The sequence below is a fragment of the Aplysia californica genome, unplaced genomic scaffold (assembly GCF_000002075.1).
Source record: "Aplysia californica isolate F4 #8 unplaced genomic scaffold, AplCal3.0 scaffold00020, whole genome shotgun sequence".
Lineage (NCBI taxonomy): Eukaryota > Metazoa > Mollusca > Gastropoda > Aplysiida > Aplysiidae > Aplysia > Aplysia californica.
This window is the reverse complement of record NW_004797290.1, coordinates 488787-514000: the sequence shown is the minus strand read 5'-3', so window position 1 is coordinate 514000 and position 25214 is coordinate 488787. Positions and strand designations below refer to the sequence as shown.

Below are 25214 nucleotides of genomic sequence, written 5' to 3'. Positions count from 1 at the left end.
GGACGTTACCAGTGTCCGATGGGGTTTAAAAGAGTTAAGAACTAAACATACATTCAAAGCATTATAAATCTTGAAAAATTTCAAAAAAGGAATAATTACATGTACCTTGAAACTTACATTGAAAACTGCATAAATTTGAAATGAACGAAACCTCTGACTGACCTTGGCCGTGTCAATCTGTCGGGCGTGGTCCTCTAGGAGTTTGAGGGCAACATCCACTTTGTTCCTGCCCAGTACAGTCCCAGTGGCCCCGCCTACTGCCCCACCTACTGCCTGGTGAGACTCGGGAGGTGCCAAGAACATCTTCAGCAGCAAGTAATACACCTAAGATATAAACAGGGAAATACTTTTGATCAACCTGTAACACACGATGTATTTCTTTTTTTTAAAGAAGGGAAAAGAAGCAGAGGAAGACTAAGAATAACCTTCTGAAATAACTTGGACAGATTGGTGACAGGAAAACACAAAGATAATATGGAATTCTTTTATAGCACTCTAGCTGAGGTGGTGAACTATGATCGCAGGTGTCTGTTTCAGATTTGGAACTTGAAGAAAAAGAAGCATACATTTCCATGATTTCTAATAATTTTACAAGTGAGATATCTAGAGAAATATTTTTTTGGCATAAACATATTGGTAAGATGTTTTAGCAAACAGTCTGGTGTATGAGCTGGCATGGACACAAAAATATCCATGATATTAGCTTTCAGACAGTACAAACATACTTGGGTGACGCGCAATATATGAGTCAGTAAACATCTGAACAATGCATGCAGGGTGACTGCCAAACTGATTTCAGCATGTTTCATGAATAATAACTAGTAATCTGACCTGAAACTGAAATCCAATGAAAACTTTTAACCAAGTGACATAAGGGTAACGTAATGTAAATCACTACAAGAAATTCAAAGATATGTAAACATGACAGAGATGAACTGTGAATGAAAAAACCTGAATAACTGGAATGTACGTGTTAATTTCAAACAGTACCTGACAACAACGCCGAGATTTGAGATCTTCTGATCTGTGTGGTTTCAGTAAAAACACGACAAGTGAATTTACAGATGAAACTCTGAACACAGGTGCTTTTCCTAATCATCAAGTGAAAACTTCTGTCTGACCCGAATGTAACGAAACACTGATTTATTTCCAAAGGTAACATAGAATTTTTTGTCAAAATTGCAATTACTTACGTCTTTATTTCCTTCTTTGTCCCTTGCATAATTTTTGGCACAATAACTGCATAGAGGAACAAAAAAAGAGACAGTGCAGTACATGAACATAATAAAATAAACGTAACAAAAACTGGCCTTTTGAGACTCAACATGATCACTGACTTCATTTTCATTTTGCAAATCTAGTGATCAAAAGCATTGAAAAGATAAAAGTACGTGAGAGTGTGTTCTGTAGGTCTGTATGTGTGTGTGTGTGTGTGTGTGTGTGTGTGTGTGTGTGTGTGTGTGTATGTGAGTGTGTGTGTGTGTGTGCGCCTGCGTGTGTGAGAAAAAGTGTGTTTATGTATGTGTACGTGGGCATTTGTATCTGTATAAGTGAGCATGCCTAAGAAAAAACAGGGACAATTGTAAATCCAATATTCTTTCAACTACTTAACTTGTATCACATAATTTTTAAGAAAGTCCATGGGAAAGAAAATCAGAAATTGAGAAAACAATATGGTGCTCTCTAGCCTGACATACAAAGCTCCATGTTGCACAACAATGAGGCTTGTCAAACACGGTTGGTAATAGTAAAGTCTCCCCCCCCCTCCCCATTTTGAACAATTTGACTTGGTGCACAGATCCAGAGTCGCAGTGGGAGTAACAGTCGGGTTGAGGTTATCTCTCAAGACGCACATAGTGATCATCATAATAAATGAAAACAAAGGAGGGGGGATCCTACTTATTTTTACGACACACAGTATATACATATATATAAACAGTATGAGATTCCCTCAAGGTATCCTCAACACTAATAAGCTGCAAAAAGAAGGTACAGTCCTAAACCTCAGACCACCATAAGTTAGGAACTCGGAAGGGAACGGTTTGTTTCCTTCATTTTTATCTGTCTTGACCAAGATGTCCTTCGTCTAAAACAACCACTTTTCTCCTTGACAAGAGGTGAGTGACCCTCTTGAACAATTTCGACTGTAGTTGAAAGGTGTAATGTTCCATATTAAGTTTAGAGTCAACTCTACGTATCACAACAAGACAAGTTCTAAATACATCATCTAAAAGTAGATGATCCAACCGTGCATAGAATTTTAATCACTTCTTAATAATAATAGAGTGTAAAGCGCATAGAGCCTGCTGTTGAGCGGGGATATGCGCTATACAAATGCTATCTATTATTATTATTTGTACTTGCTGCAACAAGCATTTTCTTGTCCTTTTAACCACATGTGTAATCAACGAGTGACATACAATATAGACCAATACAGCACAAACCGTATCGCCTGTTGTGACAGGACAGTGCCTTTTCCTTTTTTATTCAAATTATATCTGAAATGAAAATGCCTCAACAGGGTAGGAACACTCTGTAACTTCAAAAATGGCAATGTTGGTACATAGGGTTCACATGAATCTTGCAAAGTGCATCCATTGTCGTGTCAAATAGTGGAAATCATACTAAAGACAGTATCTGTTAATATTCCAATCTAATAAAACATTGAAACTTTTTCCGCATGTTTCTTTGAAATATTTAACTTTCCCTATGTGTCCAGACTTCACGAACATCCTGTTTTAAAGAGGTTGTCATAAAAATTCTATGATGGAGAGCGACTCTTCTGATTTTTATAAAAGACATGTCACTCACTCTTCTGCTAGCTTTGTATCCTTGAGGACATGGATGTAGATGTTCAAAGCCTGCTCATGCCGGCCCAAACGACCAAGTAAAATTGCACGTTCTTCAAAGAAACCTGAAAGGATCAGAAGAGTTGAGTTAAAAAAACAAAAAACAACTACTTTTTATTCCTCACAGAGTTAAAGTTAATTAAGGAAACATAAAAAAAAAAAATTTAGACTTTAATTCCCACGAAACTTAAGGCTAATACTGGGCACATAAACATTCAGCAGGAATGATATCTTAAAAAAGAGTCCCATTTTTATGCACGAGGACAAAAAATAATGGCAATCCATGAAATTCATTACAAAACAACAAAACACAGCTGTGCTAAGAAAGAAATCAACAAAACAAAAACTATCCTTATTATTCACTGATAAGACAGTCCCCACTCAAGGTAAAACACTAACCATCCGTGGGAAAGCGAGTGAGAAGCCGCTCTGGAATGTAATACTGTGAGTTCTGTAGGAAGGAGATGAGTTTCTTCCTCATGACCCCAAGCTCGTTGGGCTCCTCCCCCTCCTTCCTGGGTGGGTGACCTGGGAACAAAACATGAGTGGCCTATAGAGGTCAAAGTCAAGGTTATAAACACACTTTGTGATGCCTCTGCTAGTATTTTTAAAAACCCTGCAAACTCGTTTCTTCAGACAAAATCAAATCATGCAAAATCTAAACTGTTAAGATTATTTGATTCAAAGGAGTTAAAACATTTAAGCATCAAAATGTGCCCTGATCCTGAGTTGACTCCAAGTCATCGCAGAGAGCAAGAACAGATAGCAATTCCTTGCAGCATTTATCACTAGGACATAGGTGCTGAAGTCTCAGCCTCAGAACTCTCTGTCTTAAAATTCAGTCTCCCTAAGAGATAGAATTATTCTTCCATAATTTTCATGCCTAGGAACCCACTCTGAAAAACAACCCACCCAAGAACCTGGTTTTGTCAGAGAGATATATATAATTTTACCAACAGCCAATTTCATTGCTAACAAATGGAAAAGGTCTTTTTTAAGGTAATAGAAAACAGTAATATCATGATATCTGATAAGACAAGAGAAGAGGATGGGTGGGAAGAGGAGGAAGGTGGACGTAAGAGCACGGGAGTGCAAATCTGTCACTCTCCTACTATTTTCTTGAATTCACATAGTCCTGACTACTCATAAGAACAGAGGCCCCTCCACAGACAGAGCCATTGATGCAATGTAACGCTGTAACAGTTACTACCACTGGTTTTCGAGGATCAAATGGTAATAGGGAAAGAAGAAGGGAGAGGGAGGTAGCGAGGACAAACAGATAGCACTATCTATAAACTACACTACCAATCACTTACACAGAACCTCTAGGCACAAAGCATGAATACTGGCGATTTTGTTTAATCTCTACAAGTGATTTTTCATCAATTTTGGTTTCTCTCTTCTCAGGCAATCTGAGCTCCTAGTTATTCTCCCCACAGCAAAAAATATTCATCAAACAACCCCCCCCCCTCCCCAACTTCATATCTTATATCAAGAATTACAATCTCAGCAACAGGTTGCATTCCATTTTTAGCTAAAAATGGACCCAATGGATAGCAATTATTAAATTATTGACACAGCGAAAGGCTGGATCACTTGAGAAATCACAAAGTAGTCGAATTAAAAGCTTTAAATCACCAAATATAAATTGGGTAATTCAGACATAACTCTTGCTCCACTTAGGTAACAATGAAGCTCTCTTGCTGACACGAAATGTACTCCTTAACTTTTGTCTGAAACTTCCTTCTGTATTGGGGTCCGTTTTTCTTTTGTTTCCTAGTTATTAAGCTTTTTTTGTGGAGATAACTGAAAAAACAACTGAAAGAAAAAAACAAACAAACAAAAAACCCCCCCGAAAATGAAATAACTCAATAGATGAGGGGAATTTCTTGTCTCAGCCTGTATAACTATTTGACAGGATATCTATAGTTTTCTTTTTATTCCTCATGTACCAGATCTACCCGGTCAGCAATCTTAAATTGCACAGTTTTACCCTTAAAAAAACAACAACAAATCATCATGGTGTGGAAGCAAACTGTCCTGTAAACAAACCTTCGGGGAGAGAGTGGACGTACTCATCCCTGAGCTTCTGTACTCTGTCTCTGTACAAGTCCACTAAACGGTTGTGAAATTCCTCTTTTTGATCATGGCAGTCCAGAATGATGTGCTCCTGAACAAATGATCAAAGCAAGTAAAAATGTTTTAACTCACAAATGGAAACAAATTTCTGGCAATCCTTTAAAACATGAGCATGAGGAGGAGAAAAAGAACGAAAAAACAAAACAGCAACAACAAAAAAACCTCTCCATTTCTGATATTACACCATCGTAAGTATAGTTGGCACTGCTCTAACGGCCACCTGTATTAGACAATCACCTGTACAAACGACCCCTTCCTATGTCTTCCCTTGCATATTTTTTACATTATAAAGACACTGTGTAAGACAGTCACCTGTCTAAGATGGCTACTTTTCTCCTCAACAATTTGTGGCCATCTTAGACAGGTTCGACTGTATTTGTAATGAAGATCATAATATTTTCAAATTTAGTTTTTAGTTTCAGTAAAAGTTTAACAGCACTTGCAACACAATTAAGTCCAATAAATGACAAAGATTAGGGGTGTTACTTGAAAGTAACATACGACTAAAAGAAGGAGGAGAGATAAGGACGTCGGACGTTTGATATGAAAGAAGGAGCAAACCACACCAGAACACCTGCCAACCCCCCACACATAGTCAAATGAACACAGTGGAACTGATGACATATTCACTATAAGGACAAAGACTGATTACATGAGCTAATGTAAAAAGGGGAGACATGTACCAAAAGGAAGTCCTGAAACTTTCTTTATCACAGAAATGTGAAAACATAGGGCATAAATGGCATCAAATATGTTACCAAACCATACTCACCAGAATTAACCCTGCCATAATATGGAATGATAGAGACAGCTACACATCCAAAAGTACAAATACAGTAATTTCAGGCTATGTGGAGATGAGGAGTATTTATTCTTTAATAGAGCTAACAACCCCACAGCCCCATTACAATTTCCATTGTGTGTAGGTGAAAAGTGTATAAGCTTTTTACAAAGCTTTTCCTGTCTGAGCACTGACACAATTCTGTAGTACAAAGGAAAGGAGTGTTCACAACTCTTAAGCACTGGGTAAACAAGTTATTAAATAATGTTTCAGTGGAAATTTTAAAAAGTTCATTGCACCCTCTGCCCCTCCTTTGTTGTTTTAGGTCTGAGTCTGTGGTGTAACACTAAGCCTATTTGCTGCTGCACACAGAAAATGTGGTTTTAATTCACGTGTTGGGAAGTCTTTTTATCCAGTAACACCAATATCTGTCTTCTGGGATTTCATATCCTTTTCACCTAGGTTAAGCCCTGATAGTCAGGGTCGAAGCATCCAGCTTTCTCAATTATCTAAATTGTGTTGATAAGAGCGTATTATATTTACAAATCACAGTTAGAGTTGCTAAGGCCTTACCAGGTACTGTGAGGCCAAGTCGCTGTTGATGCTCTCTAGTTTGTCCAACACTTTGTCCCGAGGCAACGTCTCTATCTCCGGCAGGTCCTCCGTGAAGATCTGAACAGTTGAAACATTGCTTTGTATTAAATAAAACATCTAAATACACAGAACAAGGGAATGACTGAAAAAGGTTTGAACTCTGAGCTATTATTTTGAATAAATAAAAGAATATGCATTCTGAATTGAAATACCGAAGAAACTTCTAAATCACCAGCAGGTTCTCCTTCAAAATCTGAACAGTTTAAACATTGGTACATTTTGTACAGGCTACAACAGAACTTAAACGTGAATATCTAGTGCCTTCATAAATAAATTATTGATGGTTCAGTACACACTACACACATCTCAGGATTGTGACTTGAGATGAGTGAAAATTGAGCTTTCATTTCAAATAAATGAAAGCAGTACATGCATTCCAAAATCTAAGAGGTATCAAAATTCTTTAAAAGTAGCAAGTCGTTTCACATAAAAAGAAAACAGTTTGAGACACATACTCATTGTTTGTTATGACCGCAAGTTCAGAGGCAAGAGCAAAAAAATATAAGGTAACCAAATCAAAAACCCTCTCCTCAACAACAAAGCATATTTTTTAAAAGTTTCTAGTAGTTTCGAACTTACCTTCAGACCATCCTCTGGATATTGCTTAAGTACCCATTCCGCATATTCAAATATCAAGTGTAAGTGCTCCGAACCTGTGGATGTATAAAGAATTAAAATAACAAAATTGTAAAAAGTCAAATGAAATAAGAAAAGCTAGAACACATCTTACCTGAGACAATCCACAAAGCCTTTCACAACTGACCACAGAAATGTGTTACTCCATTCAACTAACAGATCTTGAATGCTTAAAATGCTCCAAGTACCCTTGGGTAAAATAGTAAAGTATTTTTGTTATTTCATCCACAGAGATAACGTTAAATTGGAGATTTAAATTATTATGTCTTATTGGTTGAGAGATATATTTTGAACAACACAATATTTCTATTGCTAAAATCAAGACAAGCACAAGTAAAGTAAAGGCCCACATGCATTTTTGAACCCTTTGTTTTTTCAGTGATCAGGGAAATGTGACCACCATGTCCTCTAACCACCCTCTGACAGTGACATACAGGAACTATTACCTAGATGCTGAAGGTACTGCACTGTTCTTTCGTGGCCCTTGAGAGGAGAGTCTGGCCGAGCAGCTTGTTTCATCAACACGTTCAAGGCTGTCAGGAAAACACACAGGGACATGAGCTCTAAAAATAACTTCTTCGTTGATTTTACTGAACAACAAAATTAAAAGCTCAAGAGCAAAAATTATCCAGGTCCACAATTATGGGATGCGTATTGGCAAGATAAAATAACTTTAGCTTGAAAACACAGCATTATTCTGCCCCAATTAGTAGTTGTATGTTAGTTAAATAGTAAAGGAGTGATATTTATTATCAGAATAATTTTAAGTATGCGTTTATGTCTGATACGTAACCATAACCCAAAACTTCCCTATGGATATCAAAGAGAATAATTTTTTTTCTTTCTTTTTTCCTCATTCAATAACAAATTGCATTTTTCATGAAATTGCACAATTTCCCACACGACCAGAATATAACTTGAGTCTTCCTATCTTGCATACTTTCAGAGCTCTCTCACTGAAACAACTTGTAAAAGTTTGCCATTGTCACTTCAATCAAACTGCAAAAAAATCATTACTCATCACTATTACACTAACCTTTCTGGTGCAGACCTTTCCTCTCATAGAGAATAATGAGTTCTGAGAATTTCTCCTTTCTTTTCAGCACTCTCTCACTCTCCTCTACATGACAATTGTTGTCTTTGAGTCTGAGCAGTGGAGCTACCAGGGCGTCATTGGTCTACAGAGCAAACAGAGAGAAACCACAACGCAAAATATCTTAAACGATTTGTTGAACAAGGGAAAATAGACCAAGAACAGATGGGTAATTGGAAAAGACTAGGATAACTGTAAACATAGGTTTTTAAAAAAGAGTATCAAAGTAGAGAAATGATTAGTCAACCAAGATTGCAAAAGATAGAGGGAGAAGAAGAAGAAAAAGAAGGAGGAGGATGAAGAAGAGAAAAAGAAGAAGAAGAAAAAGAAGGAGGAGGATGAAGAAGAGAAAAAGAAGAAGAAGAAAAAGAAGGAGGAGGATGAAGAAGAGAAAAAGAAGATGAAGAAAAAAAACATGAGACAATATCACGATACAGCAACAATTGAGATGGTTTCAATAAAGAAAATAGTTGCAGATAAGCTGAGCAACTAGGGCAGACGAAATGAGCTTCAGGTTTATCGATGACTTCGCCCATCAAAAACAATTTCCCCTAGAACCAATGAGAAACAGTTTTAAAACAACATGAGGTAGATCAAAAAGAAAAAGTAATCCTATTACTTCCACTTTTTTCTCATCCCACCCCAACCACCCAAGACCTTGCCCCCAACTTTTAACTCTTTCAAAAAGAAAGGAAAAAGAAAAGAAGCCTCCTCACATTTCTAGATTGGGGTTTTGGTTCTCAAACAGTGCATTTCTACCACAGTTTATCTTCTACAAGCATACATACATACATATGTGTCATGACACGTTGGAACCAGATGATCGTCAATTTTTCAGCATATGAGGTTATTGGTCTCATATTACAGCTGGCTTACTTTGTCTTGCTTTTGATTTTTTTTTTAATGTTGTAAAGCACATACAGCATGCTGTCGGGCATGGATAGGCGCGAAATAAATGCAATTATGGGTTTTAAAATAGACATAAAAGGTGTTGAACCAAAATAAATAATTCGATAAAAATTGCCCGTTGCAGAAAAATGTCTCCAATTTAATTTTTTGGACGATTATCTGATTTCATCGTATGGTACACATATAAAGGACATTCAAACAAATCGTTTAGTCAGGTTAAAATTTCTTGCCTGCAGATAGCATTTGAGCAGTGTCGTATCGATGATCTGACTTAGCTGTTTGCGAGAGTTAATCGTCTTATTTCCCTCCACTATTGCAGTGGTAGACATCTCTTTGTCTATGTCTTTCAGCAGCTCATTTCGTTTCTGAAAAGGCAAAAAAAATGTCTGAATTTCTCAGGAAACTGTAATATTCAAAACATAAATATGAAAAACACCTTTTTAAATATTAGTGAATTAAGCTATTCAGCACATATAAAGAACCACATCTCAATTCAGTTAATACTTTTTTGTTGTCTTTAATGAACAAAAACAATCTTCAATTAAAAAAAAAAAATCCACAAAAAACTTCCCTGAAGAAAATAGGCAAAAACATGCAATATAATGTACAGTTGCGATGAAAGGAGAAAGAAAAAACAACCAAAAGGCAAAAAAACCCCCAGAAAATAAAACAAAACTACAGTCAAACTCGGTGTAACAGCCACCTGTCCAAGACAATCACCGGTACAATCGACAACTTCCCACTTTCCCCTTCATTTTTTTTCTGTATTATAATGACACTGTCAAAGACATCCATCTGTCCAACATGACCACATTTTCTCTCTATAATGCATGGTCATCCAGGACAATTTCGACTGTACATGCTTTTGCTTTGAGATTGGATTCTAAAAGAACAAACTATACAAACAGGCGGATGAGAGGACAATATGCATATCAATGGTGTTGTGCTGTAACTGAGTAGCTAGAAGAGATAGGACAACTCTTTTTTTTGTTGTTGTTCCACAACAATTGTCGAGGTTGATCTTCAGGTTCTCAACAAAATTCAGGTGTGAACAGGCCCTAAACATAACACAAACATACAGTGCAATAACTTTTGTGTTTACTCAGATTATTGAAATCAGAAAGGTTTCTTCATACGTTGAAAAATTTTCAAGAAACAAGTTATATGGCTCTCTCCTGTTCTTTGTATTACCGCAAAGGGCACTGAGCACTTGCTTAGTGAAAAAACACTATTGGAGTGAACTTTATGATCTATTATTATTATTATTTGAAAAAAAAATTAAAACATGAATGATTATCACTATTACTATTTTATCATCATCATTATAACAACAACAACAATAATAATAATAATAATAACAACAATTATTATCATTATGGTCATGACATAAGACAATGGCTATGCAACTGACCTGGGTGAGATACTCTATGAGGCCGAGGTATCCCTTCTCACACTCCGTGTCTGTCAGGTCGGGAACCTTGGCCGGGTACTCTAGCTTGTTGCGGAAATCTTGAGGTAGCAGGTTCGGGTACAGTCCGATCACATGACTGGGGTCTTTCGACAAAATAAAAAAGTACAATAACATTTGACGAAACCCGACTATGACTTTTGAAAGAAATAAAGATAAATCATCATGGAGATACATATCTAAATGATGTAGAACCTCAAAACATGGACAATTTTTTTTTTTTTTTTGTTTTTTTATTTGGTGAAAGGCAAACAATACAACCTTATTATACAAGAAAATTACTACACTTTTGAAAAACAGTATTGGCCTCATGAAGCCAAAATTTCCATACTTATAAACTTTCATGGCAAAACCAAAACATTTCCTGGAAATTTTTTAATCAGACACACAAAAAAAGCTTCGCTAACCAAAGCTACAATTTTTCACTTCATTAATAATTATCATTTCTCACCTGTCCCTAGCTTGGCAAATAGAGTGAGAGACTCTTCAAACCTCCTCTGGCAAAAGAGTTCAAAGGCATACAAATTCTTGATATTTCGTATCCTTTTTTCCTTCTCACTCTCAGGTTCCTTAGACAGCTCCTGAAAAGACACGATTTTTTATCAGAAACATATCCTAGTCTTTTCTTACTTAAAGTTGTAAAATGCAAAGAGCATGCTGTAGAGCATTAATATGTGATATATATAAATGCAACTATTATGATATCATTATCATCCACCTCTATACAGAGTGAAAGAATCAGAATTTGGGTACATAATATTTCACTGGCTTACTTCAAAGTCTAGAAGTTCCATGACAAAACCACATCCTTAACAATCCATATAAATGGGGAGAGACATAGGGGATGTATGGAACACAGCAAAGAAATGACAGTATCTCCATATTCTGTCCCTCCTTCATTGTGAAAAGTTAGTAGAATGCTAAAAAGTGCAGTAAAACGGATTACTTTTGATGAATCAGTATAGACAGTACCAACACTTACTGTAACAAATTCCCATATCCCTTAAGTCACATTATAGCACTGGCAATATATAGGGTAGTACATAAGTAGAGTAAAAATCTCAGTAGTGTACATTTCAGGTATAGTTTTTAATGTATTCACTATTTAGTATCCTTCAATTACCCTTTGCACTGTACTCCGATCACTGTTCCTGTCCTGTAACCCCCGCCCCTTATATCTGTCTGAACTGAATAAAGGATCTCCATCATCAGTTGCTGTGCGACTATGCACCAAACCAGTTGTGTCTGTTATATTTATTTTCTCACAAATCTAGACCCTATCTGTTATATTGTTATACACATAGTCTGTAACTGTTATATTATCATACACATTGTAACTGTTATATTGTTATACACACACGCTGTGACTGTTGTATTGTTATACAGATAGTCTGTGACCCTTATATCTAAGCTGTATCTGTTATATTGTTACATATACTCAAAGATTTAGTGTTTGTGTCTGATATTGTTATTATACTTAGATAACAATCAAATAATGCATATCAAAACATCTTGACTGACTTATGAAATATTTTAACATTACATAAATTTCTTACCGCTAACTTGAGGGCTAGTTCAAACTCCTTCCCCTGTAGGAGCTGTCGAATCTGTATGGAGTAAGGTACTGGTGCCAGACGCCATACATTGTTGGGAGATGCCACATAGATGGAGCCACTGTAAAACACACAAGAGATAAATACAGAATGTGTGGTTACACACAATGCTCAGTAGGTAGAGACAGATATTACAGGATATAAGGCTACACATTATGCAGTTTAGATGGAGAGAGACATAGAGGATGTTAGACTACACACCGCTCCGTGTAAAAGAGAGAAAAGATGTAAGGCTACTCACCATGCTGTGTAGATGAAGGGTTATAGAGGATATGAGGCTAGATATCATTCCTTGTAGATAAAGAAAGTGGGTGGTTGGCGGGTGCTCTGGTGTGGTTTGCTTCTTCTTTCCTATGAAACATCTATCGTTCTTATCTCCCCTTCTTTTTTATGTTCATTACTCTCTTGTAACACCTCTGATCTTCCTGCGCTCATACGACCGTATGCAGTTGCGAACGCTATAAAACCTCTACTAAAACAAAAACTAAACAGTAGATAAAGAAAGATATAAAAGATGTGAGGCTCCACCCCTTGCCATGCAGATGGAGAGAGACAGAGAGAATGTGAGGCTACACACCATACTGTGTAGATGAAGAGAGATAAAGAGGATGTAAGGCTATACACCCAAGTTGCATTGATGGAAAGACACTAAAGAGCACATAAGGCAACCCACCATGCCGTATAGATGGAGAGACACTTTTTTTGGTGAGATTTTTATGGCACTTGCAACACAATAAGGTCATATAACTGCGGAATATAAGGTGCATTACAAGGGAGTAACAAAAACAAAAAAGGAGGAGGAAAGATAAGGACAATAGATTTGATAGGAAAGAAGAAGAAGCAAAGCACACCAGTGCACCCTCCAATCACCCACTGGAGAGACACTAAGAGCACATGATGCTACACACCATTCCATGTAAATGGAGAGTCATAGAGGAAGTGAGACTACACATCATTCCTTGTAGATAGAGAGAGACATAGAGGATGTAAGACTACACACCATGCTGTTTAGATGGAAAGACACTAAGAGCACACGATGCTACACACCATTCCATGATCATGGAGAAAGATATAGAGGATGTTAAGGCTTCACAATATGCCTTATGTGTCATGACCCAGTGGAATCAGGCGCTCGTCAGTTTTTTGGCAAGTAGAGTTATCGGTATCATCGTAGAGCTTGTTCATTTGTCTTGCTTTTGATGAAAGAAGTATCCATTTATCTCAAATACAAGTCGGGATATTTGCGAATGAAGGACGTGGGGGTCACCTGGTTTCAGGGGTAAAATTAGTGAGAAAATGGCCATCAAAGATTAGTTATTTTCCTAGCTTGAGAGTCCGTGGAAACTGAAAATGTACATTTTTTGTGCCTTTAATCAACGTTTTTCAGAAAAATCTTCCCAAAAATGTGTTCTTTAATGGGCATGAAAGGTGCTGAGCCAAAAACCAAAAATTCTATACAAATTCACAAACCTACGGAAAAATGCCCGTTTCTCCACTTTTATTATTTGGACGAGCTCCTGATTTCACTACGCTGCCTCACATATGTAATATAACAAGTCACAGCAGCTATTCATTCAGAACAAAGCTGTAAAATAGGGTTCATGAGTTTTCCCTTGCATTTGAAATTAGATGAGCGTCATTATTTATATTTTCAAAGAGAATTCAAATCTATTTATGATAATGTTGGTGAAATACAAAATTTAATACTGAGATTAAATTATTTTTACATCAATTTCATACTTTCATTATTATTTTCAGCATTTCAAGATAATTTTAACTTACTGCACGGCAATTTTACAGTAAAGCAGTTGAAAGTAAAAACGATCTAGCTCAAGGAATGTTGAAAGATACTTGCAATGAACAAACAAAAATCAGAGAACAATTGGTTTTCTTTCAAACTGAGGAAATGAGCTAGCATAAGAAAGTACAAAATAAAACATTTTGAGACATGGTATATAAAAATGCAAATACTTACTCCCCCTGACAAATGAGTCTGGCTTTGGGCAGTGTGAGGTCCTGTATTTTCAGTTTTGGGTCAATTGTTCTCACCTCCACATATTTTGGCAGTATTGCGATAAGGTAAGGAGGACAATGTTCTGGGGAATGCAGGAAGCAGGGTGGGGGGAGGAGTTTGATTTGAGAAAACAACAGAAAAAGAACATGAACGACACAGCTTGCTGTAACTGTCTTTATTCGCACTAAATTACATTTAGAAAGCAGAATAAGTACTTTGCTAGTACAGTAGTCTCTGACTAAATGCACGATGCTTGGGAGGGCTGTTTAGCGTGTGTTAATACAGAGCATACGTTTACATAAACCTGTGCAAAGGGAGAAAGAGACGCAGTCGTCTCATTGGCTTGATATTCTAATTACCTCCCTTGGGGGCGGGGATCACTTTGACCGATATTGTGATGACACATGACTATTTTGTGAAGGATTCTCCGATATACAGGGTCAAATGTCAGAAACACATAGCCTATGAGGAAACTGTTGGTGATAGTCATGGAGACGATGGCCCAGCCACGTGGTTTTCCAAGAGACCATCCCAAGCGTAAATGCATGGACGACATCAGAATCATAGATCTCTACATTCAGAGAAAGATTTCTCTTGTGATTCGTTGAACAAATACGTTATAAGTTCTTCGAGCGCGGCAGATTAGGCTTACTTGATTAATCTTTAAAGAGGCCTATCCAGCTTACAGCATTTCCGCAAGATGTGCATCATAGGCCTAGGTCTTGCTAAACATTACATGCAGTCACCAAAACACCAGTCAGAAACCTTCTTTCAAAGACGCGATGCATTTCCAGAGACCAATTCAAAAACATTTCAGTCCCCCAACATTTCACCGACCAGTCCTAGACCTATTTGCCTGTGGAGAGTTGGGTGTGAAAACGCTGTCCATCACTTTCTTTGTTCGGCATGAGGGGCAGTCTCACCAAATATCCGGTTTTCTAGGCTAGTCTTTTTCAAGCTGTGACGTTGTTGTGAAAATTTACCCTTGTTAAGTTTTACTTATCAACACAACATTGGTCTTTAAGTGCCAGCAAAGAGTCAGATGGATACACAGAAATAACAAAAGGAGCATAAAAAAGTCGCACCTTCGATCAGTAGCACCTTCCAACCACTCAAATATTGAGCAGATCGGAGAAATAAATACACAATTATAAAGTGTGCAGGACAAAAACAGGTTTATTAGCACTGTGTATGAATGTCACCTACCCATGGCAGTGGGGATTTCTGACCATAAGATTGGTTCTTTCTGAGTGGGGTCTCCATCAGCGTTTATAAGTATGGACATGTGGTCCCGCCCTAAGGCAAGTCGGTGGTCGTGGAGACGGGTCACAATGGGGTCGGGCTGGTTGGCACCCACAGGGAACAGCTCCTTCAGATTCCCTGTTGTGGACTTGATGACAGAGAAATAACAACTTGATAATAAAATCGAACCCATAAGATATGTAAGGACGCACAGGCAAAGAAATATGAACCCATGCTTATTTTCTAAAAGACAGAATAAATAGAAATGAGGTTTCGATGACAGGTGTGCGCCGAGTTCAAGTGTCACTGTTTCCAAGCTGACTGTACTCCAATATCCTTAACTTTTTTAAGGACGTAGTGGACACGCATGTCCCACCAGCAGCAGATCAAAAGCAAAATGGTGCTACATCTCGAACAATTATACACAAAATGAGAAACATGAATTTGCACATTTCATAATATGCATGTGGTTGCCTGCCTTTTTAAAGTTTCAGATAAAGTAAACAGTTTTGAGAAATCTGTGTGAGAAAATAAAGTGATGCTTCTTTTTTAAAGTGCCATAAAACAGCCCATCCTCAAAGAGTTAAACCACATTACTGTTGTAATCGGGTAGTAGATAATGGCAGGTCAGTATGCAAACAGAGACATTTTACCTGAAACCAATTGTGGAAACAGCGACAATGAAGAGAAGCAGGTGTCTCTGTGTATATATTTTACACTCCCATATACAACTTTTGATCATTTAGGAGACGAGCTACCTCTATAAAAAAACTTCCTTATGGGGGAGGGAGGGGGTGCTCAGTTGCTAAACAAGAACTGTATTTGCCTGCCAACCCATAGGTCTGGAGTTCGATCCCTGCTAGCATCAGTCCCCCCCCCCCCCCCCCCCCCCCCCCCATGTCTTTTTACACCCTTTGATCCCAAGGCAAGTAGGATTGAGCACCTAGGCTTTTTGATTGGGAAAATTTTTTTCGTAAGTCTCGTGAAGAAATTCCACACATTAAAGATTCCTACGGAGCTCTATCAGAGGACCGAGGAGAAGAAGTCTTTCCCATACCAGAATTGAACTCATATCTCCTGCACGTTAAGGTGAAGAGCCTGCCTGCTTTGCCACAGACACTGGTAAGAAACAGAAGTAGAAGGAGTAGACAACTGTAGACTACCAAACTAGCTACATGTACTAGACCAGAGCCACACAGAGGAGTCAGCAACTCACATTGATGATGTAGTAGTCTCTCTTGAAGCCCACACATAATGAATCTCGACACCAGGACAGAGCATGTGGGAAGTCATACAGGCTCAGATCGTTCTGATAAATAGAAACAAAAAGTACATTAAGAACAATTTTCAGGAATAAAAATAAAATAAGGCGACAAAATTTACAACAGGTAATCTAAGACTACTGTAACAATGGAAAATACAAAAAGAAATCTGTAATAGTGAAAATAATGTTTGATACCATTTTCAAATTTCAATTTGCGTGATGTAAGTCACTACCCCACCCCCCTCTCCTTCCCCCCAAAAACAACAACAAAAAACAAAAACAAACAAAACCCACACCAAATTCAACTCCTCTCCCTCTTTGTCAAACTCTTTCCTGAATGGAAATTATCAAATCCCCTCAGAAAACATACACTGAAACCCCCCCCACAAAACTTACAAAACTATGTGTTAAAAGTAATTACTTACCAATATCTCATAGAAATCCTTTCGCTCCCATTTGAATAACTGAAGTGAACAAATTAAAATGAATATCAACAACAGGATAGTTAAACATTGTCATAAAAGAGTTTTAAAATGTAAATTTGACACAAAAAACAAAAATGGTTAGAACATCATTCTGCTTTTAAGAAATGATTGCTTTACCTTACATGTGCACAATGCTGTGTATTACTCTATGCCACTTTAGCATCTGTGGTTCTCTAGAGAACAGAACAACATTTGTTCTGAGTCCTTTAGCCAACCATACAGCTGAATGAATATTACACTCTAAAATCTATAAAGCCTGCATAGTTTCCAGCTCTGAGATCTAAACTTTGTGCCATCTTAAGCTGACCCACACACACATCTAACTGTATTGAAAAATGTTAAACACTCTTATTAGATAATATATGAAACAAAGCCCATTGCATTTAGTTCTATATAACTTTTAAGTTACAAGAAAGCAAAACACAATTACTTTTCAAACAAGAAAACAAAAAACATTAAGATGTTTCAAACCTATGTTGCGCACAAACCTGTATTTTTCTTTTGGATGCAACCCCAATCCTTAAACTGGGTTGAAAATCTCCATTTGCTGTTTGCCTTTTCTGTGGACAAGGACTGCCTTTATGATTTTACTGTAGTATAATATATTGTCATCACAAAAATGAGAACTGATATACAGTATCTTGGAGACGTCCAAAATTCTACAATCAAAGTCACAGTAAAAGAAAAATCTTGAAACAATTAAAAGAAAACAAGAGGACATGATCACAGCAAAGGTAGTAGAGGTCAAACCACAGATATGAGAGAACATTTCCAAGACTGGTCTGAAACGTGTAGTTTCTTCAGACACCCTTGCATTATTTTTTTATTACATCAAACAGTCCTTGTCATCTTTCTTAGTTTTATGTCGACCTTGCGGCTTTTTTTCTTGATTCAAAAGTCTGATATCATTATTATAATGTGCATCTCTTCAACAAAATACACACGTCCTTAAGAAAAAGCTACAGTTACCGCTAAAAGGTTAGGCCTGATTAATTAATGCTTTTAAGAACAGTTTCAAAGCAGACAAGTGTTGAACTGTGCACGAGAGACATTGTGACACCTCCCTACATTCACAAGTTAAATGACATTTTGGCATTCATCCTCTCTCTACCAGCACTAATATGAAAAATAAACCTGTTCAACTGCTTCATTAAGGGAGAAAGGGACAAATGTAATATATATTATAATAGTTAGTGTTTTACCACCCTATTAACAAAGTTTAGATCATTAAGTAGGCAGCTGTTTTGACTCTGCCTGTCAGGATCAGCCAGGGCTGAGTGGGATACAGCATCCCAGCAGACAGACAGAGATACTCCAAAAAAGAATAGGAAAGTATAAATGAATACCAGTGACTAACCTTGACATCGATGGCAAACAAAGTGGCGCCTTTGGTTTTGCTCACACAAGTGATCAAGGTGAGAGAGGTAAGGTCATGCACACTTATCACATTATCTGAAAATAGAATTAAAAACACAGAAAGCCAATGTTGGAGTAAATTACCATCGGTGGAAGTTAAGAAGAAACTACCAGTGTAGGAAGTTATTAAAAAAATATCACCACAAAGTAATTTTTCCCCGAACAGCAAAATGAAGAGATGTACATAAAACAAGATTACAGCATTGAGTGTGTGATTTAAAAAAATTTCTGCTTGTATTAGACAGTGATTAGAGAGGACCAGTTGAAGAAAAGAATACTGGTGTTAGTGTAGTACATTTTACAATTAGTTTCACGCAAAAAAAGTAACTAATGGGTCGTTGCAGCAGTAAACCCCAAATCCTTTCTTTCAACTTCAAAATATAAGAGTGAAGACCACATTCCATTTTTTCTGAGGGATAGTAAATCGCTTACCAGATAAGCTGATGAGTATGAATAGCTCTGGCACAGCAGCAAGCTGTGAAAAAAAAAGACAAAACAAAATAGATATATAAAAACACCAAAGCAAAAGAGAAAACATACAAGTATATTACATTTAGTGTTTTCAAAGTCTGACAGAGATCTCTTGATGCACATACACCTAACTTGGGTTACTCCACTACAAATTCAAAGAAATGGGAGAAGGGCCCTTGGATAAATATACTTCAGTTTAAAAAAAAGATATCCCTGATAGCATGAATATTTAATATATGACAAAGCAGAGACCATTCTTTAACAAGTCTTTGAATTAAAAAAAAATTACCTTACCCTAGTGTGGTGTTGTAAGAAAATTCTAATCTGTACTCTCAACAATTAATACTTATTTATATTTTCCCTTCATCGTAATAAACTATATAAAAATGAATCTTGTTTTGAGCCTGAGAAAAGGCCTAGAACCAGTCAGGGTGTCATGATTCATATCATATATAATAAACCTGAAAAGCAAAAATTATTGCGCAATCTCAAAGTAGAGTAATAACTGGAGTAGCTCAAGTAGACCTATTCAGTGTGAGAGGTGTAAGAACTGTGGGAGGGCAAGATGCAGTGACACTGAAAATTTGCGAATCTTGAACAGAAAGCTAAAATATAGAGATATAATTTACTGTCACCCATCCAATGAAACGCGAACACTTAAGCCCCTAAGTTCAATAACACGCTTACAAGGTATGATGGTTTTGATTTCACACAAGGCCAGCGCACCAACACGCACTTTACTTTGCAGAGAGCTGTAGTAGTAATCAAAATTCTAAATATTAAACATTTGCTTCCAATTTCAGTTTTTTGTCCTCTGGTGTTGCGTCCAGCCCCCCCCCCCCCCCCCCATCCCTGAGTGTATCTTAAAAAAAAAAAAAAAAAAAAATAATCTCTCCCCCCCCATTCCGGAGTCCTGTACTTCGCAGGGCTCAGAACGCGCGCAAGTTCACTGACCGGTCACAACGGCGAGCATGACAAGACGCTAGTAAACTTTTTTTTCCCCCCCCACAAGTGACAGCACAGGGACGAATATTGATTTATTTTCATGGCGACACCACATTTATATTCAGAACCTGCATGTTACAAATGTTGCGTTATCAGACAATTACTGACCACAAGTCTATGGGTGGTAACGAAAGCGAAAGTAGACCATGATTTTCCGGTCGAGCCTCAGTGTCACATACATTTCCGCTTGCCTCCACAGCCGCCTGTTCGCATGAAACGTACTCTCAGACCTGGAAAAGCCGAATTAATATCACAATCGCGACCGGCAAAAATGAACTTATAGACGTTATCGGATTTGGTTTTCAAATATTCGCGATCTTTCATGAATTTTCCCGGGTCTCGGCCATTTTTTTCAAATTCCCAGGTACCCGGAGCCTGGTAGTCCCCCTGCTCCCAGCAACTCTCTTTCTGATTGGCTCGCTGTCACGTAACGGAGTTTAGCGGAGGAAATGGCAGTAGAAGAAATCCGCTAAATAGCTGTATATTGAGACCCATGATACCTTACCTGTGTTATGGGCTTCTTTGCAAAAGACTTGTTTGATCTTTCAAGCTGAACATCAAGTTTGTTGTTACCTGATGAAGTTCAAAGAAAAAAAGGATTTAAAAATTCAAGAAAAGATCTCTTTGGATCACACCCAGCATCAAATTTATGCTATAAAAACAAAAGGTGAAGAAAATAGGAGACAGGGCTAATACTTCAAACTATCTTCTAACAAACACAGTTTCAATTCAATTTTTTTATCACTCTTCACTTATAATAACTAAGAACACTTGACATCAGCGAATAAACAATTCAAACTATAGGAAAGCATGCATCACTTCTGGAGTAACAACTGTATGAATGCAAATTAGGGAAATCTAAGTAATGCAAAAGAGAGCAAAGAAAGACTTGAACAGAACCTACCAACCACCCTTGCAGAACAATGGTGGATGCTAAAAAGAAAGCGCAAAAATGCTAGAAAAAACCTTTTCAAGAAAATTAACAATCAAGGCATTTGACGCTATACTAAATGAAATAAAACAAAACATCGAACACAAGTCTTCTAAAGAAAAGTTGAGTACTCAAGCTTATTCACAAGAGGAGTAAGGACAAGACCGAAATAAACTACAAAAAGTTGTACCACATTGTAAACCATACCATTTTTGGTGACTTTGTATTGTAGAAGTACACCTTGTCTTGTACCCACAAGTAGAGTTGATTCTGTGAGGAAAAAACAAATACACTTTTTGTGTGAAAAATATTTCATGACACTTTTCTTACATTGAAAACACTTACAACACACAGACGTACACAACACCAAGTGGAATAAGTAATGTAATTGTATGCACATATGCATGTTCATGAGCAGGAACATGTGTGTGATATATATCATTTATGAGTGTTTTCTTGCATGAATTAGTAGAACTGTGCGAGCTTGTTTATTTATATATGCCTTTGGAATGTGACTGATGCGAGAATGAGCAAAATAAAAATGAAGAGGAAAAAAAAAGGAGATGGTGTTACTTCACCCTGCCTGGCCTTCAAGAATAGTGAAATATATGAAAAAGGAGAAGTGCGTATAAGGTTCAAATTAAAGGCCGAGTACATGTTAGGATGTTCATCCATATGATCTGCATGTATTTGTAAGATAGCATGAAAGCAAGCAATTATTATGTGTTTGTGGATTTTTTTCTGGGCTCTCAGAAAAAGTACCATTGCTCCAAACCTAAGACTAGACTATGATCAAAAGTACACTTGTTTCAAGGTACATGCAAAGACTTCGAGGCAGAACCTAATGTAAAACAAATTTTCTTCGCAATAAATATTTTCTTTACTCTCCTGGAATTGAGATTGAAATGGAACATAAATACCATAGGCAGGAGTTTTGAATGCATGATCATAAAGTACACTTGTTTCTTTACACATTCTGATGTAGTTGGCCTAAGAACATGAAGAACCTGATTCTTCAAATCAACAAATCAAATATTCTTTCTCTTTCCATAAGTTACAAGAATTCAGCACAGGCAATTTTCTACTTTTAACCCTTTCCGTACGCCCTGGGGTCATTTTGTACCCCCGGGGTAGTATTCTTCACATTTTAGAATACTTCTAGTGCGAAGATCTTTTTGAAACTCTCAGTATATCTCAAAAAATCATTTTGACAGACTGCTATGCAAAGCGTACGGATCGGATTAACAAGTAAATTTCCTCTATGGAAAGTGGTGGCACAGAGTTCCCCTCGTCGTATGGATATGATAGTTAAACATGATGTACGGACAGGGTTAAAGAATTAAAAACCCAGCACATGTGCATGCCAGCATGTATGTATATAAGTATGTGTGTGTGTGTATGTGTGAGTGAGTGTGTGTGTATGTGAGAGTGTGTGTGTGTGTGTGTCTGTGTGGGCATGCGTGTTTGCGTGTGTGTGTGTGTAGGTGTGTGTGTAGGTGTGTGTATATGATAGAGAGAGAGAGAAAAAGGTTGAAGGGAGGAAAAGATGGATTAAAAAACTGGAGCAGAGAACCGGCGGATTTACAGAGAGTGAGAGAGAGAGAGAGAGAGAGAGAGAGAGAGAGAGAGAGAGAGAGAGAAGAGAGACTGATAGATAGAGAGAGAGAGGAGGTAAGAAAAACACTAGGCAAAATTTTGCCTATCAAGTCAGGAAACGAGTCAAAAGGCCATAAAAAGTAGATTAAGTCTCCAAATAATCAAAGACTACAGAACCACCTGCCCTAGATATGTCAGAAGTCTCATTTGCAGTTCCTGTTTAACCCTTTGAGCCATGACCTCCTGAGGCTACAGTACCGCTCTGCCTGAGCTCCTGAGTGATATGGATTAGTAACATTATATGATGGTCAGAATCACATTCCAGTCATGGTAGTCCTCATCATTACCAGTAGGCCTACATCTAATTCAGAAATATCTTCACAATATATATATATATATATTGTGAAGATATTTCTGAATTAGAATATATATATATATATATATATAATGTTCTGTGTAGTAAACAGGATTTCCCGTACGTGTTATGTCTCAGGCAGGTTGGGTTGGGTAGGGGACAGGGTCTTGCTCAATGGCGTACCGGCGGCTAGGCATTCGGGCATTTTATGTGCCACCGATGTCCTGGTGGCAAGGGCTCAAAGGGTTAAGACTTCAGTGAGATGTCATTGATATAACATGTGAATTACGCCTACCCATTATAATAGTTAGTTTCAGTAACTTTTAGTTGAGGTGAAAATGGTAGGAAATTCTGTCCTCATTGGACAGGACAACAAAACAGGAAATAGGTAGTGGAAATCCACTATGACAGCAGGCGAAATCTCTTTCTTTCTCCCCGCCTATTTCCACTCTATCTTTCTCTCATTCCATCCTGCCAACTGGGGCATGTCATAATAAAATACATTTTGCTAGCACTTCTCTCCTCTCTCTCTCTCTCTCGCTCACACACACACTACCGGGTCTGGGCGCTGAAACTTTCCGAAATCACAAAAGAGTTCCCCTACCGGGTCTGCATACTTCGTGACTTTGTTCCCGGTTACCGGATCTGTATTATGTATACACTTTGATTCTGTTATCACAGTGTAGAATTCTGTGGTTCAGGGTGAACGCTACACTGGTTGGCCTTGGCTATAACGGTGAACGCACACTGGGTGAGAATAGCCAAAAGGCTCGCCTGCGCTATTCTCACCCGGGGTGAGAATACAGATGGCCGTAGTGTATACCATCAAACTGTTCATATCATATGCTTGGCTTAGAATTAGATATTAGATCGACACTGACTGGATTCTAGATCTAGATCTAGATCTAGATCTAGATCTAGATTAGACCTATAACTCTATAAGAATAGATCGAAGCTCATGTTGTAACTCTAGATTCTAGATCTATATAATCTAGATATAGAAAGTCTGTGGCCAATCTAACATAGATCTAGAATCTAGATCTAGTTTACAAAGTCTTCTGGTCTTCTAATGACAATTCAGATTCTCAGTGCTCGATACAGACCAAAACAGGCGATGGATTCTATGTGTAGAGGTAGCTTCTCAAACACAGGGGCAGCTTCATAGGCGTCATGCATTTTGACACATTGCGCGTCCAACACAGCTGATGAGGAAGAGCACTGTTTAGTTCAATCCATTCAATTTAGCAGACGATATCATTTGACAGAACATGGAAAGATGTCCATGGCATAGTGAAGTGGCAGTGCCAGATCAAGTTTGTTTTCCTTTTCACATGACCGTACGCAAAGTAGCAAATTTATTCTTACAATACAAAAGAACTCTTGGGGGCCGTGAATCCATTGTCAAAGTAAAATCGTGTTCAGAGCGAAACTGCTTAATGTAGTTACTGTCTGCTTGAGTTTACAATTGCGTACATTGTATAGAGAAGGCAGAATCAAACAAGGCTACTATATTTAATGTATATATTTTAAGACAGCAGATTCGCATACGGTCAGATTTGTGTTTTCCACAATAAGACGATAATATTCTGTGAAGGAGCGCTAAAATGCGAACAGATTAGAACAAGTTTCTACGGCAACGCAAAGAGTCTGTGGCTTGTCAAAAGATGGCGGACAAGACAGCACCGGATAGCCGTCTTCGCTTGGAGTGGGTTTATGGATATAGAGGCCACCAATGCAGAAATAATCTGTATTACACTGCTAACAAGGACATAGTTTATTTTGTTGCCGGTGTCGGGATCGTCTATAGTGAGCGTGATCACAAACAGAGGTTTTTTCTTGGACACAGCGATGACATTGTGTGGTGAGTGATTTAGATTTTTTGCATCGATCAATTCAATCTGATTCTAATTTGCTATTTATGCTGAATGTTATCTTTTTCCACAATATACTTTGTTTGCACAACAGTAGACCAAAGAAGTACTTGAATTTACTTGCAAGAATGGTACGTGTTTCAACATGCAGTCTGTTGCTTTAGTCAGTGTAGGCTAGAACAGGTTAAGCTTTGAATCATCAGAACACTACTAGAACAGTACACTGTGTATAATTTATGATTAGGTTATGCAATGTAACTGTAAAAGCGTACTGAAATTTAGATTAACTTGAAGGAAAAGTGCGTCACTAAGGTACTGTAAAATAACTCCTGGATCAGATGTAGAGCTGGCCAGCTTTTCCCCCTGCCCCTGTTGCATGTCTTGTTGGGAAAAGTGGAGAAAATTAGTTGCCGTGCCGTAAC

The 25214-nt window shown here is 37.7% G+C and overlaps 2 protein-coding genes across 3 annotated transcripts in view; one reads left to right on the top strand and one right to left on the bottom strand.

The window, feature by feature from the left end:
- LOC101859617 (vam6/Vps39-like protein) overlaps positions 1–24257 on the bottom strand; it is an 80065-nt gene extending 55808 nt beyond the window's left edge. The window contains exons 1-23 of the mRNA XM_005090623.3: positions 24025–24257; positions 21178–21240; positions 20545–20612; positions 18996–19038; positions 18505–18599; positions 17636–17707; positions 17088–17126; positions 16615–16707; positions 15363–15546; positions 14118–14238; positions 12086–12203; positions 10981–11110; positions 10473–10615; positions 9292–9426; positions 8096–8237; positions 7506–7592; positions 7003–7076; positions 6343–6441; positions 4902–5019; positions 3249–3377; positions 2812–2914; positions 1194–1239; positions 163–324 (exon numbers count right to left, since the gene is read on the bottom strand). Coding sequence (XP_005090680.1) covers positions 163–324; positions 1194–1239; positions 2812–2914; positions 3249–3377; positions 4902–5019; positions 6343–6441; positions 7003–7076; positions 7506–7592; positions 8096–8237; positions 9292–9426; positions 10473–10615; positions 10981–11110; positions 12086–12203; positions 14118–14238; positions 15363–15546; positions 16615–16707; positions 17088–17126; positions 17636–17707; positions 18505–18599; positions 18996–19038; positions 20545–20612; positions 21178–21240; positions 24025–24097 — 2337 coding nt within the window. The 5' untranslated portion in view covers positions 24098–24257. The remainder of the gene's footprint in view (positions 1–162; positions 325–1193; positions 1240–2811; positions 2915–3248; positions 3378–4901; positions 5020–6342; positions 6442–7002; positions 7077–7505; positions 7593–8095; positions 8238–9291; positions 9427–10472; positions 10616–10980; positions 11111–12085; positions 12204–14117; positions 14239–15362; positions 15547–16614; positions 16708–17087; positions 17127–17635; positions 17708–18504; positions 18600–18995; positions 19039–20544; positions 20613–21177; positions 21241–24024) is intronic.
- A 258-nt stretch (positions 24258–24515) lies between these two features.
- The window catches only part of LOC101856313 (echinoderm microtubule-associated protein-like 6), a gene marked incomplete in the record, with an annotated part of 44350 nt that continues 43651 nt past the window's right edge, over positions 24516–25214 (top strand). For both annotated transcript variants that reach the window (XM_013087010.2, XM_013087007.2), the window contains 1 exon segment: positions 24516–24782. In XM_013087010.2, coding sequence (XP_012942464.1) covers positions 24586–24782 — 197 coding nt within the window.